Source organism: Mastigoproctus giganteus, chromosome 4 (genome assembly GCF_048544385.1).
Source record: "Mastigoproctus giganteus isolate SK-2022 chromosome 4, ASM4854438v1, whole genome shotgun sequence".
NCBI classification, from domain to species: Eukaryota; Metazoa; Arthropoda; class Arachnida; order Uropygi; family Thelyphonidae; genus Mastigoproctus; species Mastigoproctus giganteus.
The window spans coordinates 139,172,136-139,200,115 of NC_143578.1; the positions used below are offsets into that span (position 1 = coordinate 139,172,136).

The 27,980-nt window shown below is 37.2% G+C and overlaps 1 protein-coding gene across 2 annotated transcripts in view; it reads right to left on the bottom strand.

Moving 5' to 3' along the window:
* LOC150087094 (uncharacterized) overlaps nucleotides 1–27,980 on the bottom strand; it is a 49,606-nt gene that overhangs the window by 20,344 nt on the left and 1,282 nt on the right. Inside the window, exon 1 of one of the 2 annotated variants that reach the window (XM_090372942.1) lies at nucleotides 1,789–1,868. The exons of the other annotated variant lie outside the window; for it this stretch is intronic. Within the exon in view, the coding sequence (XP_090229068.1) occupies nucleotides 1,789–1,804 (16 nt within the window). The 5' untranslated portion in view covers nucleotides 1,805–1,868. Of the gene's footprint in view, nucleotides 1–1,788; nucleotides 1,869–27,980 lie in introns of those variants that run through there. 2 annotated transcript variants of the gene reach the window in all.

Consider the following 27,980-nt stretch of genomic DNA (forward strand, 5'->3'; position numbering starts at 1 on the left):
AGCATACCCTGATTACTGTTCTTTACTACCCTACGAACCTTGGTATTGCCGCAAACTTTGATAATAAGTCTGATATGTCTTCATCAGTATCATTAATTGAAAGCGACAATGGGCCCATCACTGAACCCTAACGCACTTCACTAACAACCATTATTCCAAGAAGAGCAGTCCTTTGTGAACCACTCTGTAGTCTCTCATTCAACCATTCCCTTTTTCATAACAGTAGTTGCCCTTAATGCCACATTGCTTTAATTTGTGCGGCAGTTTTTCATTTGGGTGGTATGGACCAGTATCATATGCTTTTCTAAAATTTAAGTAAATGATGTCAAAATTATTTTTGCATTCAGTTTTGTTGTTAATGTAGTATCCAATCAGATTGGTTAGAAAATATCGCCTCTATGCTGTCACTGCCATAATCTGACTGCCACTGCCACATAATTACATTCCTGTCTTGTTGGTCCTACGTTACTACCATAGCCAGTGACTCCATTAGTTTCTCTAGAAAAGAAGCCAAGCTTACAGGTTTGCAATTACTCAATTTATCCTTTCATCCCACTTTTATGAATTGTGGAGAAAATTGAAAATTTCTAATCCATAGAGACCGGGTTCGAGCACGTGACCACCAAATACGGAGGATGCGGAAAGGTCAGGGATGACCACCGCATATCCTCGAAGCAATATGGCCTTAGTTGCTAATGCTTCTAAAAACCAAATAACAACCATAGAGACCTCCCCTGAATCGAATAATTCTCTCATGAGTTTGCTTAGTTTCTTTTTTTTTTTTTGTTGTTTTCAGTTTAGAAAAAGACTTCTTAGAAAAGTTTTCTATGAAATAAACTGTTTCACAGCTTCTTTATTTATTTAGCTAATTTTGACGAGCTGTGATTCTTTGGATATCTTTTGCTGTTTGGGCATACTAAAACAGAATTTTGAAATTCCGAATTGCTAGTAAATTTGTCTAATTTTGTGATCGATCGCTTCCATATTGATCTCCCATTATTGTTGAACAAGTTCGTCACTAATTTCAAAAGGTATGAGAATCCGCTGACTTGAGGAATTAAAGGCATTTTCAAAAGGACGTGATTAGGCCCATAAAAGTTCTTCGCGTCAAACAGCTGTTTTCCACCAGACGGTATCAAACAGCTGTTTTCCACCCGGTGTGGGGGGGGGGGGGAACAGTGATTATACCAATTGTGCTACCACGAGAGTTCAGACGGATAGAGAGGGCTTCCTTCCCCTGAATTATCTTTTTATCTGTGCAGGTTGTGTTTGTGAACATATTTGTACTGACATAGTACACGGTATAACAGAATATCGCAAGAGCCGGCGATATTGTGTTTAGATTATTTTCTAGGCACGCCAGTTATCCAAACAACGTATTCATGTTCTGAGGATCAGTCGCATCAAGCACTAGACTGACTGAAGTTAACTGCTTTTTCATTTCAGCCATATTTTACCCTTTATCGTACACTCAAACTATTGTGAGAGAGTGCATTTCCTCCCCCCAGATTTGGCAAAAGCAGAGGCGAAAATAGATTTGCTTAGACAGAAAAGACAACGAAGTTGAAGGTGATATTAACATTTCCTTTAATTTGTTCTTTTCAATATTTGAAATTTTTGATAATTGCTCCGCAATCCAGTGCTATTCTTGGAAAATCAAGTAAAACGTACTATTAAACTAAACTAGGTTAATCAAGAGTAATATGAAAAGCGTTAGTATGCAGATAACTTCATTAGAAAGATTAAATTCATCAACAATTGCGTTAAATTAGCTTTGTTGTATAATACCTTTATGCTTCCTCATTTCGGAGTATCCTTTTGAACTGCAGCGAGTTTGACTCTAGGAGTGTCTCTTCGGTGGGTTGATTTTTAATGTTAATTTTTAAAGTGGTTTTAAGTAGGTCAAACGTATGTGTATGACTGTGTGGGAGAAAAAGCAACAGGTTATTAAATCATTATTACAGAGCGAGTAATTAAGAACAGTGCTTATAGAAAATGTATAAAAAGAAAAGGAAAAAAAATATTTGTTGAGTGAATATAAAGAATACATAGCCTGAAATTTTTAACTTCGACTCTGTTATCAGCTTTATGGGAAGTAAATAGATGATTCTGTCCTTGAATCCGAATCGTACACAGAAATACATCGTATTCGAGCATTTTATGGTTGGGTATTAACAGTTTGTTTTAGTGACCATTTATGAAAATTAAAAGTTAAATGCACAGAAATATTATAGGAAAGGCGCTAAATATGCAATACATTTATATTTTGTATAAAATGAAGTTTTTGTGAGAACTTCTAATTCTAAACGTGGTGGCGCACCACATTTAGAATACATTTACAATATGATTACTGTACATTCTATAAACAATATGCTTAATATGAATTCTACTTCATATTTTATCGCAAAATATTTACTCGAAACATATCAGTTTTACACATTTTAAAGTACCTAATATGGAATACAACTACTTAATTTGAAAGACAGAAAATCTTTCGAGCATAAAGGCAAGTAAGGCTTCTGGATTTGATGGCATAATGCCAGTAATTTTTAGGGAGGTTGCCAGGGAGCGTATTGAACCAACGAAGTTAATTATGAGGGCATCTTTGGACTCGGTAGAAATTCCTTTGGATTGAAGAAGTGCCAATGTATCACAAATATATAAAGATGGTTCTAAATGCGAAGTTGGTAACTTCGGTTAGTCTAACTTCAGTGGTAGCGAAAATCTTAGAAGCAATGATTAAGAGTGCAATCCAGGTACATTTAGATAGATATTAGCATTAGTAGAGGCATACGATGCAAGAAAGCAGGATTATCAGGCATCAGCCAAACAAAAAAAAAAAAAAAAAAAAAAAAAACTCCCATTTCACCCCTCCATTCGTTCCAAATTGCCTGTCCAGCTCACCCTTAAATTTATTTAGGCTATTAGCTTCCACAACAAAAGATGGAAGTCTGTTCCACCAATCAGTTGGCTAAAGGCAAATTTCCGCACATCTATTCTACAACTATCTTTCCTCAATTTGAAATTGTGCCCCCTCAGGTTCTTAGTCTAAGCAAGAGGAAGAATCCCATCAGCATTCAGCTTGCTCAACCCATTCAAGGCCTTATACACCTCAATCAGATCACCTCGCAGGTGCCTACTCTCCAGGCGCTGCAATTTGCAGAAATTAAGCTTTCTTGGTAAGAGCATCCCTTTGTTCCCCTCACCAGTCTTGTTGCCCTTCTTTGTACTCGTTCTAGCAACTCTACATCCTTCCTAAAATGAGGCTTCCAGACCTGTACGCAGTACTCTAGGTATGGCCTGACCATTGCCTTGTATAACGGGATAATCACTCCCCTGTCCCTGCTATCAAAATTCCTATATATCATTGACAAGACTCCATGACCTGCCGTGGCACCTGCACTGCTCATCGAACTTCATATTTGACTGCACAGTTACCCTACGTCCTTTTCATTTTTCACTTCCCTGAGTGTAGTACACACAGTTGGTACGTTGGCGCCTCCGCAGCCAGGTGGGCAGGAGCAACAGTGCGTAGCACACGCTTCTTGATTAGGCCGGGGTTCGAGCCCTTGACCACCAAATACAGATGATGCGGAAAGGTCAGGGAATGACCACCGCATATATTCCCGGAGCAATATGGCCTTAGTTGCTAATGCTTCTGAAAACCAAATAACAAACAGTTGGTACGTTTCTCTTCGGTTATTGCTACCCATATGCAGAACTTTGCATTTGTCAATGTTGCCACTTCTCAGCCCGTTTTCCCACCTAGATCTATTTGGAGTAGCATACTGTCTTTACTGTTGTTACCAACCCTACCAACCTTTGCAAAATCCCTTCTGCAAACTTGGACATTAAACCTTATATACCTTCATCAATATCATTGATAAATATACAAAACAACAATGGGCCCAAACACCGAACCCTGGGCAACTCCACTAATAATATTTGTCCACGAAGAGCAGTGTCCATTTATTACCACTCTCTGCCGTCTCCCACTCAACCATCCCTTTATCCATTGTAGCAACTTGCTCTTAATGCCATACCACTCCAATTTGTACAGCAGTCTTCTATGTGCAACAGTATCAAAAGCTTACCTGAAATCCAAGTATACAAAAATTATTTTTGGCATTCAGTTCCTTTGTGACCACATCATAGTATCCAATCAAATTCGTCAGACAAGACCTCCCTTTAACAAATCCATGCTGTATCTTAACTATTACTGCAGTCTTGTCTAGACGATCTTACAATGCTTCTTTAACCATGCTTCTTTACAATGCTTCTTTATTTTAGCCAGCGAGTTATAAATTATTGGAATAAGTTGCCTTCATGGGTGGTAGAGGCCGACAGTTTGGGGAAATTCAAAGGTCATCTGGATAGTACTTTCGGGTAAGGGAAGCGCATAGGATGATAGGATTAATTTCCTTTTTATTTATTTTTTATTTCATTTTATTATTTTTATTTATTTATTAATTATTATTATTTATTTATTTATTTAATTTTTGTTTATATCATTGTTTTGTTCGGATTTTTTTTTTTTTTTTTTTTTGGCTGGTGCAGCATAAGCCATAGGCTTTCTTGCACCATACGGCCGTTACTAATACTAATACTAACCAGTGATTCCATTATTTTCCTCGGAACACAAGCTAAACTAACAGGTCTGTAGTTACTTGTGTCACCTTTTGAACCCCCTTTGTGAATGGGTGATACATTTGCACACCTCCAGTCCATGGGGACCACCCCTGAGTCCAAGAGAGCTCACATAATTATAGCTAAGGGTTTGCTGCCTCCTTTAATTTAACTGGATAGATCCCGTCCACCTCAGGTGCCTTCCTTATGTTTAACTTCAACAATTTCTCCTCCAGTTTGCTCAGTTATTACAAAATCACTTAGATCCCTGTAGCTTTTGATAAACTTCTGGCACTCCCCTCATTGAATTACTCCTTATGTGTGAATGTAGATTCAAAATACTCATTCAGTTTATCAGCTACCTCAGCATGATCATCAGTAGTCAACCCATATATTTTAAGTGGTCCAATCTGATTCATCCCTTTCCTTCTAGAGTTTACTTAAGTAAAGAACTCTTTGCTGTTTTTCTTTGCATACTTTGCCAAAGATTTCTCGTAATCTGCCTTCGCCTGCCTGTAATCAAGTCACAAAGGAGTTTTCCTTTGTGACTTGATTACAGACTAGTTTATACCTGCGTCACCATACTTTGTGCATCCCATACGTTTTAGCCTTCGGAATGACTTGAATAGGCTGCAAGAAAGTGGCAGATATGCTTTAATGCAACAAATTCTTCTCTGCCGCGAACCTCATTAATTCATCTGACATCCATTTAGGCCTAAACCTTGAACAGTATTTCCAAAATTCCATTTAGAATTCAACGTTGGTAACATCATCAGTTGATCTCACTGTACAAAATTTAAAAACTGTCTGAGACCTCTGTAGTCACCTTTACGAAAGCAAAATCCCTTCTCTTTAGTCTTGATGGTAGTTACATCTTTGAGTAATTCACATATCAGTATATTGTGATCACTATCACCCAGTGGTTCTTTTATCTGCAAATTCTTAATGCATGCATAATCACTGCTGATAATCAGATCAGAATATGCATTCTGAATAACACACATGGTTTTGTTAAGGAAAAATCATGTAGACTATGTATATATTAAGTGCAATAGCATCATTAATACACAGCCATTTCTGAATAAACAGAATATTTATAAGGCGGCATCGTTTTAAGTTATATCTCGTATTGTGAATACCTTCACAACGAGTTGCCATGATATTGCACTACTTCGAATAAGCAACGCTTCACCTAAGGAGAAGACTAATGTTACTTATTCTCAGATGGATACCACCACCCAGATGGCACCGTTTTGAAATATGGTATGGGATAAAGTTCTCGGTTATTCTCATAATATTCCTATTAGACTTAGAAAAGAGATAAAGATGTACGAAGGTGATAGTAGGAGAGGTAGAGGAAGGAAATGCCGTAGAAGGAAGAAAGGGACAGTTGCTCCTTCAATTCACACACAAAGCTCATATATTCCTCGAATAGGCAACGCTTCCCCAGTAGGGAAGATTGTTGTTACCTATTCGAGGAAACTCAGTGGCCATCAGGCCCCCCAGACCGCACCGTTTCAGGGCTATTTTGTATATGTGTGGGATAATAACTCGACTATCCACTTGTCCCTATTAGACTTAGAAAAGCAAAAAGGTAGAGGGTAAGTAATAGTAGGAGTGGAAGAGGAAAAGAAACGGTGTAGAAGAATGAAAGGGACAGTAACTCCAACTCACACCACTCAAAAACTCAAACTCCTTGAATAGGCAACGCTTCCCCAGTGGGGAAGACTGTTACCTATTCTTGGAAACTCCGGACATCATCAGGCTTCCCCTGGTGCCGTTTCAGGGCTATTTGGCCCTTCTTCGGTAAGTACCCAAGTAATGTTTGTTTTGTTTATTTATTTATTTATTTATTTATTAAATCTGTTTATTGCTCTGCCAAAGAGCCACCCCCTGGACAGCTAGAAGCTAGGGGGGTGATATTAACACCCCTAGGTGATATTAAGACACAGAGGTTAAGACAGGGATATGTGCCTGGCGGTTACATGGGGCCCATGTATGCTTAACCCGACAGGTACAGAACTTAGTGTTTATTATTTTACATAATTAAAAGAATTAAAGGATATTATTTTCTCAAAATTGCTATAAATTACATAAGCATGAGGGAAATATACAAAATATAAAGAAATGAGGCAGTCCTTCACCGGTTGTTATACGTGGTATCTTTTCAATTCTTCAATCTTGAACGTAATAGTGCAGCCAGGCGTCTTTGGAGTAGTAGATTCTAAGTAAGAGAGGACCAGTGATGGCTTCACCTATCTTTAACGGGATGCATTGTGGTGGCATCTCATAAGTGTATGTTTGCATATGTGTTCTTTAGTTTCTGACGTCTGTATGAATGCTGTTCGCAGAATCTATCCAGGTCGATGGCTAGATTGTTCATCAAATCTACCGTGTTTCCTGGGAACATGCGTCTCAATCCTTTCAGGTTGTTCAAGCTGATTGTGAGTGGGAGCCTTGGGTCCATTTGATTCCTTCCGGCAATGCGTGGAGTTTTTATTAAATCAGTGATGTCAGGGGTGTCGAGTCGTCTTGTGATTAGTCTAGCAAGTGTAAGAAGATTTGCTGCCACAATCTGTTGTTTCCATGGGGTGACTTCCAGATTTATGTAGAACTGAGCCCTAGAAATGGTGTATTGGTTGCCAGTCCGCCAGTTGAGCCATTTCAGGAGCCAGTATTCCAGGCTGAGGAACTTGTTGAAGTGTGTTGTGGGAGCAGAGGACCAAATGGTTGCGGCATAGAGAGGTATAGGATAGACACATCGGACAACATATTTCTTTACCAGGTCGGCGTCATGAATTCCCGTTAGTTCCTGGCGGATCGCCCACATAGCGGAGTACATTTTTGTTTTTGTGTTCAGGAGGTGAGTCTGGAATGTCAGCCCATCATCCCACACTAATCCGAGATCTTTGTGCGTTTTAACTTTCTGAATGGGTGATCCATTGATAGTAAGATTAATGTCATTGCGTGACTTCTTCCAGGTGAAGGACATTTGAGCTGTCTTTGTTTGGTTAATCTGTAGTCCGATGGAAGCCAAATATTGTTGAAGGTTATGTATGGTTTTATTTGCCTGCAAGGTAGTGCTACGAACCTGAGTTTGGTCAGAGGATGTAATATAAAGTTTCAGATCATCGGCGTATGATTGGAAGTCAGTTTGGGATGCAAGGAAGGGCTCCAGCGCTGCGGCAAATAGGGTTGGTGATAGGACTCCCCCTTGCGGGACACCCCTATTAGTAATGTAAGTTGTCTGAAATCTGCGATGTGATATGATGAGATGTCTATGCTCCAGGATTGATTTAATGATACGGAGAATCCTTCCAGTGATGTTAAAGTACTGCTGGAGAATGGTGATTAGAGCTGTTATATCTATTTTGTCATAGGCCGCTTTTATGTCAAAGAAAATAACATCAAGCTGTGTCCTGTTGTTGAGGGCTTTCTGGATTCTGGTAAGGGTGTCTAGGAGGTTGCTGTTAGTAGATCTCCCCTTAATCACAGTGTGGAGGTACGGAGGCCTGTGATTGAAACAGTGGTCTGCAATGGTGGGCTGGATTGCTTTTTCAAATATCTTTAGGAACCCACAGCCGATGGCAATCGGCCTGAAATCTTGAGACCGCTTGGGGTCCCTGCATTTAGGGACTGGCCGCACAAAGTATGTGTTCCAGATATTTGGAATCTCCCCACTTTCTAAGATTTTGTTAAAAATATGGACTAGTGGGTCTATAATATATGTACTGCAGATTTTGATTAGAAACAGAGGAAACCGGTCGGGACCCACAACAGCTTTCAGTGGAAGTTTTTTGATGACCTCCATCAGATGGTTACGGGTTATGGTTATGAGTGATATTGGAGGTTTGAAGAGAGGGCCAAAAAGTGTAACAGGGGGTGGAACATGTGACTGGTCGGTCTGTTGAAAAGTAAGCTCAGTCCATTCTTTAAATATTTCTTCCTTCATATTGATTTGCTTATGGCTCTGTTTCTGGAGTCTTTTAGATCTTTTCAGCTTATCCAGGGCAAACTGGTTGCAGACAAGTCGTTTTTGTCTTAAGAAGAGAGCCCTTGCCTTTTTATAGGCGCTGAAGTTTTCGGTGTCAGCTGATTTTCTCCATCGTCTGTAAGCCTTCTGTTTCTGGAGAAAAGTTTGCTTGATTGTTTAATTAAACCATACAGAGGTTCTGGAGGTGATGCGTATTTTTTTTGCAGCTCCCTCTTTGGCTATTCCATAAAGCTCTTCGGCTAGGTGGCTTAGGGCTACATCAGGAGGGACAGTGAATAGGTGTGTCCAGTTAAATTCTCTGAGACGTCTGAGGATGATATCCGGTTTCAGGAATTTAGTAGAAAAGGTGAGTTCTCTCTCAGGTTGGTTTTCTTTTCTTGGCAAGTGATGATTGTGATTTTTTTGTAAGGCGATTTCACATGTGATAGGATTGTGGTCAGAGTAGAATTTAAAAGAAGAGGTGATCATAGATATGCTGTCAAGATTATGGAATACGAGGTCGAGTGTGCTATTACCTCTGGTTGGGCTGGTAATACTTTGTACGAGGCCCAGGGCAACAAATATGGCGTCCAGTTCTTTTTTGGCTTCTTCATGGCGTGGTGTAGGCATGTTGAAGTCACCGGTCACTATGGTTTTGAGGTTTGTTTCTAAGTTTGTAGCTATCCAGTTGTGTAGCTCCACTCTTGAATCTTCAGTATGATCTGGGGGAAAATATATTACACAGACTTGAATCTGGGTATCCTTGAACGATAACACTGTGGAAAGAGATTCAAAGTTAGATGTTTGGCTGGTTTTAGTTTTAGTGGGTTGAAAATGTTCTCTGAACACCAGTGCGACTCCACCTCCTCTTCTGTCGTCTCTGGAATTCTCTAGAGATCTGTACTTTGTTGGCTGCGTGAGGGTATCTAGGTGATTGCTCTTGGGTAACCATGTTTCTGTGATACATATAATTTCATATTCTTCCATGAGGAGCAGGGATTGAAGTGTGTTTAGTTTGTTGGCGAGACTTCTGACGTTTTGAATGAAGCAACTGAGCTGAAGGCATTTCGGATTCATATGTTCCTGATCTGTTGGTTGCTATGTCGAATGGTTGATTTCGTTGATGGTGAAATTTTCTCTATGAACCCTGTCAATGAATGGTTTAACCAGGGTTCCTGGTGGCCAGATTTTGGGATCTAGAATTATGCTTTGTTTATCCGGAGAACAGAAAATTACAAATGAGGTATAACTTGGGCGTCTTGTTTTGACGGGTTTCACTTCTACCTGTGCTGCGAACTCGGTGTCCAACATCATCTTGATGTTTTCGCCCGTTGTAGCTGGGCTCAATCTTGAGACGAAAATTTTCCCGCGAGTTGGGACAGCAGTGATATTATAAATGGAAGACAGGCGTTGTGAGCAGGGCTCCCACTCCTGGGTTTTTCCACCCAGATCTGGGTTTTTTGATTGTCATCTGGGTTGATAGGTTTTTTTCACAAAAATATCTCATTATCTGGGTTTTTTCGGTAATTTTTAATTTTAAGTCAAAATTTATTTTTATTTCTTGTAAATACAATAAAATTTAATACATTTAATAACAGTTTACAATTTTCTTAATTTTATATTCTAACAATACTGATCATAATTTGTAATATCTCAAGTGCTTGTACAAAATACTACAAATGTAAAGGGATTTCAAAGTTTTCGCAGGGTTCTACACTATGAAATTACGCTTACATGTTCATACATGTTCGTGTTACTAACATGTATGCGCAGCCTGTTGAGCAGGCGGAAGGCGGTCTTTACTGCATAGTCTTTCGTGATCGTTCGTGGTATTATTGCATTATTTGGTGTGATTTTTACATTTATGCGTGTACTAAATACAATGATATAATAAATTTAAATTGTAGTGACTATTTATATTTTATGTTAATGGATTAGTGATTTATTTTTTATTTTATAGAACATTTTTAAATAAGATAACTGCTAACTAGCCATACCCACAAATTGCCCACAATGTCTGAAACTTGTTCCCCACAGAGAAAGATGAGTAAACGGTGGTATACTCAAAATTTTAGAAATGAATGGTTAGAAGATCCGGAATTAAAGGATTGGTTGAAAGAAGACAGTAATGAAAAAGGTGCGTCTTACTGTATTTGTTGTGAAATGAAATTAAAGAATGCCAATAAATCGATGTTACTAGCGCATAAAAATACAGTTAAACATAAAAAAGTGCAAATATTGCTAAGACAAGTTCAACGTTAGACACGTTCTTCACAAAACGTAAACCTACGGAGAATGAAGAAGTAGCAAAGGCAGAGTTAACAATTGCTGCACTCATTTCTGAGCATAATATTCCATTTGCGCAATGTGATCACCTTATAGAAGCATGTAAGAAAGCATTTCATGATAGCAATATTGCAAAACAAGTTCCGATAAAGGCGACTAAAGTCTCTTATCTTATACAAGATGGCATAGCCTATCATGAAAAAATATACATTTCTAACATATGCAGAAACAACAAGTTTTCAATGATAATAGATGAAAGTACAGATTTATCTTTATCGCAAGTTCTAGCTGTTGTTGTTAGATATTTTGATATTCAAAAACTTGATGTTGTAGATGTATTACTTGACACTGTTTGTGTCGAAAACGATACTTCAGAAGGGCTTTATCAAGCTGTAAAAGATCTTTTCATAGAAAAAAACATTCAAATAAGTATTCTCGTTGGCTTTGGAAGTGATAATTGTGCCACTACGATGGGTACTAAGAGTGGGTTCCAGTCATTGCTAAAAAAGGATATACCATCAGTATTTATAATGGGATGTGTTTGCCATTCTTTTGCATTATGTGCTAGTCATTCAGTCAAGGTACTACCATCATATCTAGAAATATTTATAAAAGATATCTCTTGTTATTTTTTCCGTAGTAGTAAAAGATTAAACGAGTTCAAAATGATTCAAGATGTTGTAGATACTGCTAAGCATAAAATCCCCAAATTAGCACAAACACGTTGATTATCCTGTGGCAATGTAATAAAAATTATTATTGAGCAGTGGGATGCGTTAGTTCTTTATTTTCAGTCTCAATCAAAAATTGACAAAATCGATGGTGCGGGGAATATTTACAATACTATGATCACCAAAGGAATCAAGCATATGTTGTTGTTTTTAGGATATGTACTGGAGAAAATAAACTGCCTGAATATTGAATTTCAATCTGAGCATTTCAGATTGCACTTACTTCATTCAATGGTTTCAATTGAGTATAAAAATATTCTTAGTTTTTTCATAAAAGAAGAAGTCATTACTTCGTGCAAGCTGGTTGAAATTGATCCAAGCAATGCAATAAATCATAAGCCTCTGAATAAAATATATTTGGGAGGCCGTTGTATGGCCCTATTAAATTCAACACCACTTGGTGACAGTGAAAGCAGGTTTAAAAATGATTGTTTAAAATTTCTTGTTGAACTTTGTATGGAAATCAGAAAAAGATTTCCTCTAAATGATGATGGAATTATTGCCAGTCTCAATGTTCTTGACCCAGCAGTGATACATGATCGTGCCAATTCGCCATCCTCAATTTTCCATTTAGCAATGCAGTTCCCTCACCTTGTTTCTGAAGACAAACTAGATCTTCTAGATGATGAATGGAGATCATTTCGTTTAAATCAAGATTTAGATTTCTCTTACAAAACCATCCCTGAGTTTTGGTATCTGTTACGTAATGTAAAAGATGGCTTTAATAATTCTAAATATGAGATTTTATCTAACTTTACGACCAGTCTAACTATTTTACCTCACTCTTCGGCAAGCGTAGAAAGAATCTTCTACCAAGTAAACCATATAAAAACAAAAGCCACAAACTCCCTTAAACCAGAAACTGTGAAAAATCGACTAATGGCAAAACAGGCGATAAATAGATCTAATCAAAATTGCTATACATAGAAACCTAAATCAGAATTGGTAAAAGAAGTCATACAAGGAACTTGTCATAAAAGATACGAAGAACGTTTGAAAAAAATGAAAGAACTTCAAAAAATAAATGTGGAGGGAACTGAATGGGATGAAAATTCTGATTATAATTAAATAAAAGATATTTTTGCATGGTAAGTTTTATCTTATTTGTGTTGCTATACTATATGATGAAAACTAGGTTTTTTTTGGGTTTATTTAAGTTGCAATCTAAGTTTTTTTTTAATTTGTGAGTGGGAGCCCTGGTTGTGAGTGTTGGTCTCTTCGAGGTATTAATGATCTGGTGTCTGGTAAAGAGTTGTTTGCGTGAGGAACATTGATGCCTGGGTCAATTGATTGAACCATATCAGCTGACTGTGGGTTTAACCGCCTGACTAGAGGAGAGGTAGGTTTAACTGCTGACCGTGAGGTTAACCTGTCGTGCTTTTCTGGGTGCATCTTTACCACCTTAGCATATGTCTGTTTGGTGGGAGGGCTTGACGGGTCACCCCGGTTTTTTTGGTTTTTTGTTATTTGGTTTTTAGGAGCATTAGCAACTAAGGCCATATTGCTCCGGTGCGGTGGTCATTCCCTGACCTTTCCGCATCCTCCGTATTTGGTGGTGACGGGCTCGAACCCCGGTCTAATCAAGAAGCGTACCCAAGTGATGCAATGATGGCAAAACAGTTATGAAGTATAACTCCACAATATGAGAGATGCCTGATGGTATATGATGTATTTAGACTAAGATGCATTTAGGGCTAAAGCCTCAAGCTGCGAGCAAATTTAGACTATGTATATATTAAGTGCGATAGTATCATTAATACACAGCCATTTCTAAATTTGCTTGAGGCTTTAGCCCTAAATGCATCTTGGTCTAAATACATCATATACCATCAGGCATCTCTCATATTGTGGAGTTATACTTCATAACTGTTTTGCCATCATTGCATGACTTGGGTACCTACCCACCCACCGAAGAAGGGCCAAATAGCCCTGAAACGGTGCCGTCTGGGTGGTTGGTACCTATCTGAGAATAAGTAACATTAGTCTTCTCCTTAGGTGAAGCGCTAATTATTCGAAGTAGTGTAATATCATGGCAACTCGTTGTGAAGGTATTCACAATATGAGAATATTGTGAATTAAAACGATGCCGCCTTATAAATATTCTGTTTATTCAGAAATGGCTGTGTATTAATGATGCTATTGCACTTAATATATACATAGTCTAAATTTGCTCGCAGCTTGAGGCTTTAGCCCTAAATGCATCTTAGGAAAAATCATGTTTAACTAACTTAATAAATTACTTTGACACAGTTACTCATGAGCTGGATGTAGGGAACAATTTAGACATAATTTATTTGGATTTTAGCAAGGCATTTGACTTAGTTCCCTAATGAGAGATTATTGTATAAGCTGGAACAAGTTGGGATTACTGGAAAAATTTTAAGATGGATTGCTGGGTGGCTATAGGGCAGAAGGTTGTGATTAATGGATATTCTTCAGGTTGGCGTAAAGTCAGAAGTGAGGACCCCACGTCTAACTCTGTTCTCGGACCACTGTTTCTGATTTTCATAAACGACATCGACAATGGGATAGAAGGCTTGATGTCAAAATTTGAAGACGACGTTAAGATTGCTAGAATAGTTAATGATCAGTACCAAGCAGCGCTCCTTCAGAATGACTTGAATAGGCTGCAAGAAAGTGGCAGGTATGGTTTAATGCAGCAAAATCCAAAGTCTTACATTTGGGGAATAGCAATCCCAAAATAAATTATATACTTGGTGGGGTTGAATTAAAAACAATAAAGAATAAAGTGATCTGGGAGTTACAATATGGGCAGATATAAAGTTTTCTGAGGATTGCAGCTAGAAAACCCGTGGTGTCTTCTATCAACGATTTATTGAACATTATCCTGTAGAGATATGGAGGGCATGGTCCCGCTGTATAAGGCAATTGTAAGACCACATTTGGAATACTGTGTTCAAGTAAGAAATCTTTATTGCAATAATAATAATAATGATAATCCAATTCGATACATTGCAATGTTGCCCTTCACGGCCACCAGGCCAGGGGTTAACAGTAATAATACAATATAAATAGAGAGCATTGATATATGAAACATAAGGAAATGCGTATGTGGAAGTACAACTCAAAACTCCAAGTATAATACAGTTATTTACAGTACAATATATAAAGAAGATATTGGCGGAAACATAATTTCATATACATATAGTAATATAAACGGGCAACGTTCTTTGCACTGAACAGAAGTAGTTAGTTCATTATTACTCACTGTCATACAGAAAAGTATCGAGACCTCATCTGAAAAAGAAAATTGAGCTTTTTGAAAGGCTCCAAAGAAGTGGAAAGACTCCGTATATATGGGCTACAGAGCTTGGCAACGAGGCACATCAGAGTGACCTGATTGAGGTTTATAAGATTCTGAGAGGGGTTAGTAAAATGAACGAAGGCGGAATTTTCACTGTTATAGAGAATTCTAGAACTCAGGGGCATAATTTCAAGTTACAGGGGAAAATATTTAGACTAGATTGTAGGAAGTTTTCTTAGCCAGCGAGTCGTTGATTGCTGGAACAGGTTGCCTTCACATGTAGTTGAGGCCGGCAGTTTGAATAAATTCAAAGATCGACTGGATAGTTATGTGAGGAGGGAGGCATATAATTTGTATTTTCTTATCTACTCGTTTTTTTTTTCTTTCCAGTTTAGAGAAACAACAGTGGCGAAAAATCTTATGTTGGCCTGAAGTATAAAATTCATAGGCATTTAATTTCAAAGGGCTGAGAAAACGTTTTAAAATCATAATATCAAGATGTTTTATATATTTAATCACCAAAAACTGCATTTAAAAGCTAAAAAAACTGTCTTGGGTATAACGATAAAAAAAAAAAAAAAAGCTGGATGCCCACGTAATAAATTTCATTTTGTGGGCAGTATTTTTAAATGATCAGTAAATCTGTGGGACTCTGGCGCACAATTCTAATGTGGCCCTAAAACTTTTGAAAGATCGTGAGCCCTTTTGCTCCCTGACCTACTTGACTTGTTTCGAATACCCACCCTCATTTTTGGTCCTGGAGCAACCTCTCCACTGCACCTAGATTTTTATCATCTGATGCTTCTTAGACAAAGGCCGCTAAGTCCGACCTTGCTTTCCTTGTGATTACAGGAACTCACAGACTTACGTAAGGGTTGTGTTCCGCGGAACGCTACGTAAGTCGGGGAATTTCCCCCATGCTTTTGCAGCACTCGCAACTGTGCTCGCTGAATTCATTGAATCAAAAAAAGATATGTTCGACGAACATGTGAATAGAATTATTTATTGTATTTATTCAATTTTTTTTTTATTTCATGCGCAGGAAAAATTACAAAAGCGTGCAATTTAAAAATATTTCAAAATTAAAATATTACGAAAAAAAGAGATAGGCATAAGGTCAGTAAGTGTTACCCCTCGAGCATCGTTGCCAGAATCGATGTCTTCTTCAGCTGAGAAGTACGCAGCTGCGGAGGTTGAGGGCTGTGGAGATTTAGAAGGGGTCGGCCGCTCAGCCTTACGAAAGAACATATTAATGGATGACTGGACGGTGGCTTTTTCTTTTCATCGTAGATTTCTTTGTAACAAGCAAGCACATCATTCACCCCTCTGTTAACTTTTAAGAATCGTTCGCTGTCAGGATCCATCTTCTCAAACCTCGCCATTGCCGATGCAATTTCACGAAATGCCATTGCGATGAAGAACCAAGGCTGCTCATTTGGTTCATCTTGAGCTTCGTCAGCATTTTCTTCTTTCACTATTGCTGCCTGCAAGTCAATATGTTATTCATTAGATAATGCCTTCTCTTCTTCCTCTATTAACTCCTCCACGTCTTTGGCATCAACCTCCAACTGAAATAGCTCTGCAACCTTTACAATCTTATCTGTAACCTCTTCATATGATTCGTCTTTTTCAAATCCTTCGTAGCTTTTTACGTGCCGTGGGCATATTTTGTTCCATGAGCCATTTAAACAACTTTTAGTAATTTTCGCCCAGGCCTTATTAATGTTTAAGATGGCGTGGTAAATATTGTAAGATTTCCAAAAGTCTCTTAACGTAAAATTTTTCTAATCGTCTACTGCAGACAATGCGTGAGCAAATGTTGCCCGTAAATAGTATGCTTTTAAATTCGAAATAACACCCTGATCCATAGGTTGGATTAGTGAAGTCGTGTTTGGCGGCAGAAATATGACTCTCACGTTCGAATTGAAATCATATAGATGCGTAGGTTGTCCAGCAGCATTATCTAATAGAAGCAAAATCTTGAAAGGAACTTCGTTGTCTTTACAATATTTTTCAACCTCGGGAATGAAGCAGCATTTAAACCAATCCTCAAAGAGAGATATTGTTATCCATCCTCTCTGGTTCGATCGGAAATACACGGGTATGATGGCTTTATTGATGCCCTTAAATGCACGAGGATTTCCAGAATGGTACACAATCAGTGGTTTTAATCTGTAATCCCCCGCTTCATTAGCCCCAAGCAAAAGCGTGGCCCCATATTTTGATGCCTTGAAACCTGGCATTGTCTTTTCTTCTTTGGCAATGTTTGTTCTATCCGGCATTTTTTCCAATACAGAGCAGTCTCGTCAACGTTAAAAATTTGCTGCGTTGAATAGCCGCCTTCATCAATAATTTTTTCCAACAAATCGCAAACTTTCTCTGCAGCTGCAGAATCGGCACTGGCGACTTCACCGCATACTTTAATGTTGTGGAAACCAGTGCGATGCTTGAACCTATTAAACCACTCGTTGCTTGCCACGAACTTTGGTTGGGGTTCGCCGTACTTATCCTTAATATCTTTATGAATACTTGTTGCTTTTGCTTGAATGGTCATTAGACTCAGGGGATTGTTCCATCTTCGATATAGCACCTGAACGCTGTTTTGTGATCACTATTGATGTTAAGTGCGTTGATCCTTTAGCATGTTCTTTTATACGCGCACTGTCCTATAAAATAGTATTCAACGTTGAAGCAGCGAGCCCTAATTCCCTTGGAATAGATGACAATCTATTCTTGGAATAGATTAATCATTTTCATTTCTAAATCAATTTTGTTTCGTTTCCTGGCACTGCCACCACACCACTTGCACTTTCCGTTGGGCTCTTTCCCTTCATCATTGTAATACGTAAATAGGAATGAAGAGAAGTTTCTGAAAATTTGTTTTTTGTATGATTGAATATTTCAGTGAAGGGAACACATTTCATCATAATAGCGTAAAAACCCACACAATTGCAGTTATCGGTATTATCGAAAATGCAATAAGATCGAGTTTACTACCCGTTTATAATTAGATGCACGAACAGAAAAGCCCAATAAACCGGAAAGTGCAAATAGTTTTTGTTTTTTGGTCGTGACCCCCAGAAACGTGCTTTAGAAAAATATCACAAAGACATACAAAATTGATTCTTATAACGGAACATATGATAACGATGAAAGTGTAGTGCAATTTCCATTATAAAAATGACATTTTAGAGAGATAAATAGCTTAGTAATATAGCGAAATTTTCAACTTCCAAGGACTTGGAACGAATTACAAAAAAAAAAACAAAAAAAAAAAAACAGTGTTATTGGGTTCACATTACGATATTTTCACGATACCCCCATTTATTCCTACGGGATGCAGAATACTTTTCCACGATTTTTTTAAGTTTGCACCGTCCCGCAAAAACTTACGTAAAGTCGAATTTCCGCAAGTTCAGTATTACATAAGTCGGGTAGTTCCTGTTCTCTAATCAAAACTGACGATATTTTAAAGATACTCTAAGATTAAACTTGTTTCTCAGAATTTTAATTTAATGGAATTATTAAAATTTCATGATTTAAGTTTGTTTTAATTTTATGAGAAATTTTAACTAGAATAAAATCAAATGGCTTTTTGTGACAGCTTAATTCGGATTGGATATGCTAGAGTTTTAAATTCTGAGGGGATAGCTAAATTATTATTTGTCTTTCTTACCCATTATTTTAAATTATTTCTTGAGAAAATAAATCTATTAGAATCTCAGTGCCTAAAAATAAGGGATTTCCTAAATTTCATTTATTGGTTTTGGATTGCTTGTTAGCATTCATATTTCTTCATTTAATTCTGCACCTGGCAACAGAGGCGTAACAAGGGTGTGGTGAATGAGATACTGGCGACAGGCACCTAATAGAGTTAGACTTGGAAAAACTTAATTTATAATTTTAAAAATATGACAATCATTATCAATTTTATATAAAAGCGACAAGTTTTTATAATAAAAGTATCATTTTTCATGGAATAATTTCATTACGTTTATAAAAGTGAAGAGCTTTTTTGATATTTGGATATAGGCTTCAAAATTCCGAATTATTTAGTCTGACAAGTCGTAAGAAATCATCTGTGTTTTTCAGAAGAGTAAATCGAACCAATAATTTGCAAATTATAAGGACTTGTTGTGATACTCTAAACTAGAAAAATAGTGAATTTATAACCAGAGCCTTCTTAAAATTGCTCATTAATTTTACGAAACAGAAACGGAAAATATCAAATGGGAAGAGTTTTTTTTTTTACACTAAAAGGCCATTTTAACCTTGTATAACACTTTTTTCCAATTAAAAAATATTATGCACTTGGGAGGAGTATATTTCATTAGAAGTCTAGTTTGATAAGTTTCTCTCTGACGCGCGCACACACACATACACACGAGAATTATCATGGAAGACAAAAGAAAACGAAGAAATATTTTTGCATTCAACTTCTGAAACATTTTCTTCCCTAAAACTGTTGCACGAATAGTTTTGTTTAATAACTGTTCTGGCTTTTAAAGTTAGCCAAGGCCATCCGTGCAGTTTTGTATGGACCTCACTAAGCTATATGCATCTGGTGCTTGGAGAGAACGTGCGTGATCGGTTAAATTAATGAGGTAATGTTGAAACCGGGTATGCAGGATGTCGTGAATTTGAAATCTTATTATTCATCATCTAACTACAGAAAGGGGGCGTATGCAAATGAATGCGAAGAGGTATTTTGCAATTACCACCACTAAAATAGCTAGTATGCGAACAAAACCAAAAAGCACTTTATTTTATTTTTTTTTTTTGGTAACATAATATCAACAACGTGAATTAAAATAAAACAGTTATCTGTGTTAAAGCGCAAATGTTTAAAAAAACTGAAACCGTAAGTGACTTCAAGCATATCACTGAAGCGGTTTGTAATAGGCTGTCAGATACTAGCTAGTTGTCGACCTTGGTACTTCAGGGTGAACTGTATACAGGTAATTTCATAAGAGAGGCCCGCTATATTGGTGCATTGGAAATACTTTTTAAGAAAAAAAAAACGTGACTTTTTTCGTTTTCTGTAAAATACAGAATTTAAACCGCCATAATCCACCTCCAGAAAATCCTTGTGTTGGAACAGAAGCAGAATTCTGAAGTTCAGATATTTTCAAATTAATGTATGTGAAAAAAGAGGCTCCATTGTTTGTGGGAAACAGAAATAAATACTGACTGGACAAAAATTCTTAGTCTGGGAGAATTTAATATATTTGATGACAGAATCAAAGCACTGTTTAATTTTGAAATCCACATGGCTAATTCGACTAAGTAAACTCGTACTAGAGGCATGGCAACTTAAACACGATTTCTGGTTTGCTAGATTTTAAAACGTTCAGCGCAGTAGTAATAGCACAAACGATGTATTTGAGATATTGTGTAAGTATATCGAGCAGAATTATAAATCTCAGAGCATACGACAGAATACGATTAGTCTGCTCTCTGTACAATGCTACCTTTGAAGTGTAGTGATCTAGAATTCCTTTCTTATGCCTTTGCCTCAATTCATAGGTGTAACCAGTAGAGAACTAAATAGCAAGATAATTCAAGCCAAGGATTTTCAATAGTATGTCGATACATTTGGGTGGGCCGCCAGCTGTCCCGAACCCGGATCTGCGTGTTTGCTATGGTGGTTTTTTGCCCTGCACCTGTTCTGGCTTTCGACCTCCTGGTTAGATATGTAATAAACTGAAAGGAAAGATGTGTGGAATGTTGTTATTATTGGCAATCTTGTTGAAGCTCTCGCTGTACTTTGTCATATAGTTTTCCGCATCTGACTGCGATGTAAGGAAAATGCTGGAGTTGCATCGCTGACTTTTTCATATGGTATGCATTATTAGTATAATATTCTTTTCTACATTACTGAAACAGGCCAAAATGTGGGCAAGTTTCTACGACAGAGGAAGATTTCCGAGTGCTGCCCTACAAACTAAAATTAAATTATCCTTCCGTGTTTTGAATACATTGTGCAAAAACAAATCTCACTTGGGTGAAGCGTTAGCTACATTAAACTATCATGGTGATATGACTAAGTAAGAAAAACTTGTCGCTGTGAATATTTTCTATTATTTTTCAAAAACTAGCTGAAGAGGAATTTAGTGGATTGAAATAGTGAAGAGGAATTTAGAATCACAATCCACTAAAGAGGAATTTAGTGGATTGTGATGCATAAGGTAGAAGGAGGGCGGGTAGTTTAACCAGTAGCAGTGCTGGCTTAGTTAATGATCTCGAGTCGGAGTTTTAGAGTAAAAGAGAGCTGAATTGAGTGATATTGTTCTTAACAATTATAAATATTGTGTAGCGATAGCGTCATAAAGAACTAGAAAGAAGAAATTAATGTTTTGTTATGAATTGAGTCGCACATTCATTTAAAAGGCAGTCAGTCGGTTTAGAGAGCATTCTAATATTGGCAAATTCTGATAGTGTTGTATAGATTCTTTTTAAGCTGGAAATATCTGGTACGTATGAGACAAATTCCCTGAAGGGAATTTGTCTCATACGTACTACTATGTTTATATTTGGTAGGACAAATAAAGATTTTTTTTTTTTCTTTTCTTTCTTTATATACTGTTATTATAGAATTCAAAACTAACCCCTAATATCGTTCATATATAGTATTTATTTAAAAGAACCAGAAATTAAGGGGGAAGTAATAATTAAGTAGAGATAAAATGAATATGGAAAATAAAGTTTAATATAGGAGATCAAGAAATAACTGAATTGAATTACAAATGTGTTCACTACGAATTTGAATTAAACGGAAATATCGTGAAAGCTTGAATGAGAATAAAAAGTAATATGTAAGTTTATATTTGCAGTGCACAAAAATTTTTGTTCGAATTCAGCAACATTAAAAGGCATTTTTACGTACTGAAATATTATTGTAAAGCAGAGGCAAATTTTGAGAATATTAATTGTGGTTACATATATAGATTGTCATTTTTAGATAATGCATTGCTATATTAAATAACTGGACTTAAAGATAAATCACCAATCCAATTTCACCTCGTAGTGATTTATGAAGATTTAAATGAGTGAAAGTTAATAAAATTATTCAAAATAAGACAAGAGTAAGTAAAGTTATAGGACCAAAAGTTTGAAAGTTATTCTTAATTTTGTATGGTATATCTCTCTATACATTAAAAAAGTTTTCCTCGTAGTGATATTTATTCAAGCTAATGGGAGAAGAGGCCAGGGCAGTTACGTCACTTATTCGAGCCTCCATAACGTTCACTAACCTCGTGCACGTGTTTCACTGTCTAATACATCACCACGTCCGGCATCATTTAACGTTCCATTGTAATGTCAGCTGATGAAGGGACCGAATATAGTTTGTATTTTTGTAAATATTTTAGCATTTTGTAAATATTTTAGTCCTGCTCTTTCGGATGCAATAATATTGCTCATGCATTACATAGGTCATTTCCTGATTAGATATCGATCAGTGCGTTTCGACAGGTATGTCTTATACAAATCCTCATATGGTGGGATTAAGCTTCTATGATCCCTCGGCAAGCGTTGAAGACGATCGACCGCACAATGAGAAACTTGCCTGCGAACAGAGTGTCAGTATCGAAAACTTTTTCGATACTGACACTCTTCGCAGATAAGTTTTTTTTTTTTTTTTTTTTTTTTATATATTGGGTGGAGATTTCAGACAGGTATTATCTGTGGTAAAAAAGGGAGGGTGGAGGCAAATATATGAAAGTTGTTTAAAGAACAGTTATTTATGGCTGTGTTTAGAAACATATAAACTGATAATTAACATGAGAGACAGATTAGGAGGTTTCACGAGATGGCTGCTGGACATAGGTGAGAACAGGATCAAGGAATTGGAGATCACTGATGATCTGATTTGTGAAGACGTGATACAGATATCCGTGAGGTCTCACTACAGAAGAGATCGGTAAACGGGCCATCATTGCTTCTAGGAACGAAGACGCGAGAAGACTCAACGATAAAGTGATCTCAAATCTTCCTGGCGATGCCGTATGATGTCTTTCAATTGACGAGGCGCTCTGTCTCGGTGGAGACGAATCGGGCGACAACGATAACTTTTCTCGGCAGTATCCTCCGGAATACATCAACGGTCTGACCCTTCTGAACTATCAGCTCACGATCTACAGTTGAAAGAGGGCTGTTTGGTGTTGCTCATCAGGAATCTCTGCATATCAGACGGGTTGTGTAACGAAATCCGCTTGAATGTAAGGCAGATACAACGAACGATTCTCCATTGCGAGATGCTCACAGGCGACAGGAAAGGAGACATCGTTCATATTCCTAAGATCACCTTAGACACGAGAGGGGGACACGGATATGCCTTTCGTTCTGAAGAGATTCCAGTTCCCTGTCAGAGTAGCGTTCGCAATGAAGATAAATAAATCACAGGGACCGACTTTGATTACGTCGGATTGTTCGTGGTCGATACCAGAGAATTTGTTTTCAGTCACGGACAACTATATGTAGCTCTTTCGAGATCCACAAGCAAGGCTGGTATACGCATACAACGGGCCAACAAAGGACCTAAACGTATAAAGAACATTGTATTCAAAGATGCATTATGAATTGAGATGAGATCTGTTTTGTAACAATAAAAACTCTCTCCTAGCTCTAAAGTTTTCTTCCTTAAATCCCTTGATTCCAACTTCCTTAAACTAAAGTGATGTATATAGAGAAAAGACCTCTGCTTAAGACCGTGCGAAAGAAGCGAGCAGGGGACAGAGCCCCCTAGTATATCATTATTATAATAAATGTTTGCTTTCTATTTTGTGTACACCTTGTTTGCTCACGAGAAACTGGAAATTTAGACGAAATATACATATTTATAAAGAAAATATCTCCCGGCTATTGGACGTTCTAATCACAGAGAATTATAACCAGCAGATTCCAATGTGAGCCTTAGTATTTTGAGGGAAGCTGTTGGCATAGATTGTCAGGGCAATTGTTGAAGAATAATACTAAGGAAAAGTTAAAGAAGATAAATAAAATATTAAGGTAAAAAAAAATAAATACCCCGCACACACTTCTTCAGTAACTGTTATTCTGAAAATCCCTCTTCTTGATATTTTTTCGCACAAAATCTTTTATTCCAAACTCATTATCATTAGTAGAGGCATATGATGCAAGAAAGCAAGCTTATATTATAATATAAACAAAAGAAAAAAAACATTTCACACATCCATTCGCTTTAAAAGTTTGTCCGATTTTTCCTTATTTAAGCCATTAACCTCCACAACAACAAATGGAAGTTTGTTTCAGCAATCACCGCTAGCTAAAGGCAAATTTCCGCACATCTGTTCTACAACTGTCTTTCTTCAGTTTAAATTTATGAACCCCTCAGGTTCATAATCTGAGCAAGAGGAAGAATCCCATTAGCATTGAGCCTGCTCAGCCCATTCAATGTCTTATACACCTCAGTCAGATCACCTCGCAGGTGCCTAATCTCCAGACGCTGCAATTTGCAGACCTTAAGCCTTTCTTGATAAGAGGACCTCTTCGTTCCCCTCACCAATCTTGTTCTAGCAACTCTAAATCCTTCCTAAAATTAGGCTTCCAAACCTGTACTCAAGGCAACCTGACAATTGCCTTATACAAAGGGATAAGCATCTCCTTATCCCTACTAGTAAAATTCCTGTATATCATTGACAAGACACCATGAGCTACTCTTGCAGCCTTTTTGCACTGCTCAGAAAACCTCATATCTGACTGCACAATTATCCCAGATCTTTTTCATGCTCTACCGCCCTGAGTGTAGTACCACACAGTTGGTACGTTTCTTTGGGGTTACTACTACCCACATGCAGTACTTTGCATTTGTCAATGTTAAACTTCAGTTGCCACTTCTCAGCTCATCTTTTCTAGATTCTGTTGCAGTTACTCTCATTAACAACCCTGACAACCTTTGTATCATCGGCAAACTGATATACCTTCATCAATATCATTGATAAATATACAAAACAACAATGGGCCCAACACCGAACCCAGGGGGACTCCATTAATAACATTAATCCACGAACAGCAGTGTCCATTGATTACCACTCTGTCTTCTCACACTTAGCCACCCCTTTATCCATTGTAGCAACTTGCCCTTAATGCCATACTGCTCCAATTTGTACAGTAGTCTTCCATGTGCAAAAGTATCAAAAGCTTTCCTGAAATCCAAATATATGATATCAGAATTATTTTTTACATTCAGTTGCTTTGGGGCCACAGCATAGTATCTAATCAAATTTATCAGACAAGTCTTTCCCTTAAGAAACCCAGGCTGTCTGAATTTTTACTGCAGTCTTATCTAGATGATCCTGCAATGCTTCTTTGACCAGTGACTCCATTATTTAGCCGCAACAGAAGTTAAGCTGACAGGTCTGTAATTACTCGTATCCTCTTTTGATCCCCCTTTGTGAATTCGGGATACATTTACATATCTCCAGTCCATGGGGACCTCCCCTGAATCCAGAGATGTTCTCATAATAATGGCTAAGGGTTTGCTTGCCTCCTTTAATATAACTGAATAGATCCTATCCACCCGAACTGCCTTTCTTATGTTTAACCTCAACAATTTCTCCTCCCCTTTACTCTCCGTTATTACAAAATCACTTAGCTCCCTGTTAGTTTAATAAGGTTTTGTCCTCCACTTCCCTACAGAATTCCTCATGCGTGAATGTAGATACAAAATACTCGTTCAGTTTGTCAGCTATCTGAGCAGGATCATCGATATCAAGTGGACCACCCTGATTCGTCCCCTTTCTTCTAGAATCTTTATATAAGTAAACAAGTCCTTCCTGTTTTTCTTTGCATACTTTATCAAAGATTTCTCGTAATCTGCCTTTGTTTGCCTAACCTCCTTTGTGACTTGGTTACAGATCAGCTTATTGGCTTCCATGTTACCTGTTAATTTATGTATCCCATGCATTTTTCTTCTCTGCCACATGTCTCATTAGTTCATCTGACATCCATTTAGGGCTAAACCTTCAACAATATTTCTTAGTTGGTATGAAATGCCTAGTAGCTTCCAAGATTAATTCTTTGAATGCTTCCCATTTTGAATTTGCTGTTGGTAACGTCATCAGTTGGTCCCACCGTATAGAATTTAAATACTGTCTCAGACCACCGTAGTCACCTTTACGAAAGCAAAATCCCTTCCGTTTACCCCTGATGGTAGTTACCTCTTTGAGTAAATCCCACTTCAGTACACTGTGGTCACTGTCACTTAAAAGACCAGCTTTTATCTAGCATAGGATTTTGTGTCGCCCGATAATTTATATGCATTTTTATTCTCTGCCACGAGTCTCGTTAGTTCATCTGACATCCATTTAGGCCTATACCTTGAACAGTATTTCTTAGTTGGTATGAAAAGCCTAGTAGCTTTCAAGATTAATTCCTTGAATGCTTTCCATTTGGAATTTGCTGTTCGTAACATTATCAGATGGTTCCACTGTATAGAATTTAAGCACTGTCTGAGTCACCAAAGCAAAAATCCTTCTCTTTACCCCTGATGTTAGTTGTCTTTATGTAAATCTACATCAGTACACTGTGATCACTGCTACCTAGTGGTTTCTTTATCTGCAAATTCTTAAAGCACGAATAATCACTGCTGATAATCAGATCAAGAGTATTACTCCTCTCGAACATGCTGCTGTAGAAAACAATTGTCGCCTCTATCGCTATCCAAAGTCTGCAACTTTTGCTAAGTGAAGTACACTTAGCAAAATATTTGCGATATATTTTAAGTCTCTACCCTAATAGATATTGTACGTTGATTTAACTTTTATTCGGCGTAGTCACCTCTAAGGCTACACAACATTTTGCGCAACGTTTTCGCATCTTTTACATACTCTTTCTTTGAATTAACTACTTTGGTTCTCTAACGACTCCTCCACAGCATGATAATATAATTATTTGTCCCAAATTATTACTCTTTCTATTTTTTTTTTTTTTTTCACTGCAGGAAACATAATCTGAAGGGGCTCCTCCTATCAGAAGAATAGGTGGATGACAACAGTTAGAACCTAAATGTTTAGGTTTTTGAATCAAATTGGTAGTTGGAATAAATTCAAGGAAGAACTAGACATTTTTGGAGGGGATGGATGGCTGTGGTGGTTTTTTTTTTTTTTATGCTATATGAGCTTCCTTTTTGCATAATTTTGGGACAAATAAGGGAGTGATATTTATTGAATGGCATCGCATTTTTCTCTAATGATTAGAAGTTTTTTTTTCTTTAATGATTAATGATAACGATAACCATTAGCAGCTAATGGTATGCGCTCAAAATTTTTTTACGGCCAGGAGATCCCTTTTGGATGTCACCCCATGGGTGGTTGTGGTTATAGTAATGAATTTTCATCATAGTAACGAATGCAAGTTTCATCCCCACCCATAAATAATTGCTGGAAAATTTGTTTGATGAGCCTTAGCCAAATTTCGCAAGAATCGTCTGTGAATTGTGCTCTCCCACTCAGATGCGAGATTATTGGAATTTTTCTTTAGTATATACATATATATATAAATTCAGTTTATTCTCCATCCTTTGCTTTAAACCTCATAGGAATGATGTTTTTAAAAGTCATTTGAAGTCGTAGGTTTTTAATCATCATATATGAAAGGAGTAGGCTCCTTTTTTTTTCTCGCCATTCACTTTGATCAAAATGAGATTGAAAAATATACACCAGTTCCGCTTTCCCTGAGTTTCAAAATCGGGGAAAGGAATTTGATGACAACAAAAGCTCAAAAATAAGTCTTGAAATCCAATTTAAGCCTCAAAAATAAAATCAGATTCATATGTTCAACAACAATTTTAATAAATATTTTATTAAAAGTAAAGATAGCTAGTAAACTGTTTAAAGAAAAACAATAACTTTAAAATCATGTCACTGCATCTTGAATCAAATTTTCACGGAAAAACGTTTCATGGAGATTTCTTGGATTCTTCATTGTGATCAAGAGTTATTGCAGAAATCCTCGAAAAACAATCTCTCTAGGTTTGTTGACCAAGGAAAAAATAAACAAATTCGATTTTGAACATTAGGCGAATGTATTAAACATTCCCTCCACATTATAAGATTAATACTTATTTTTTAATATTTGA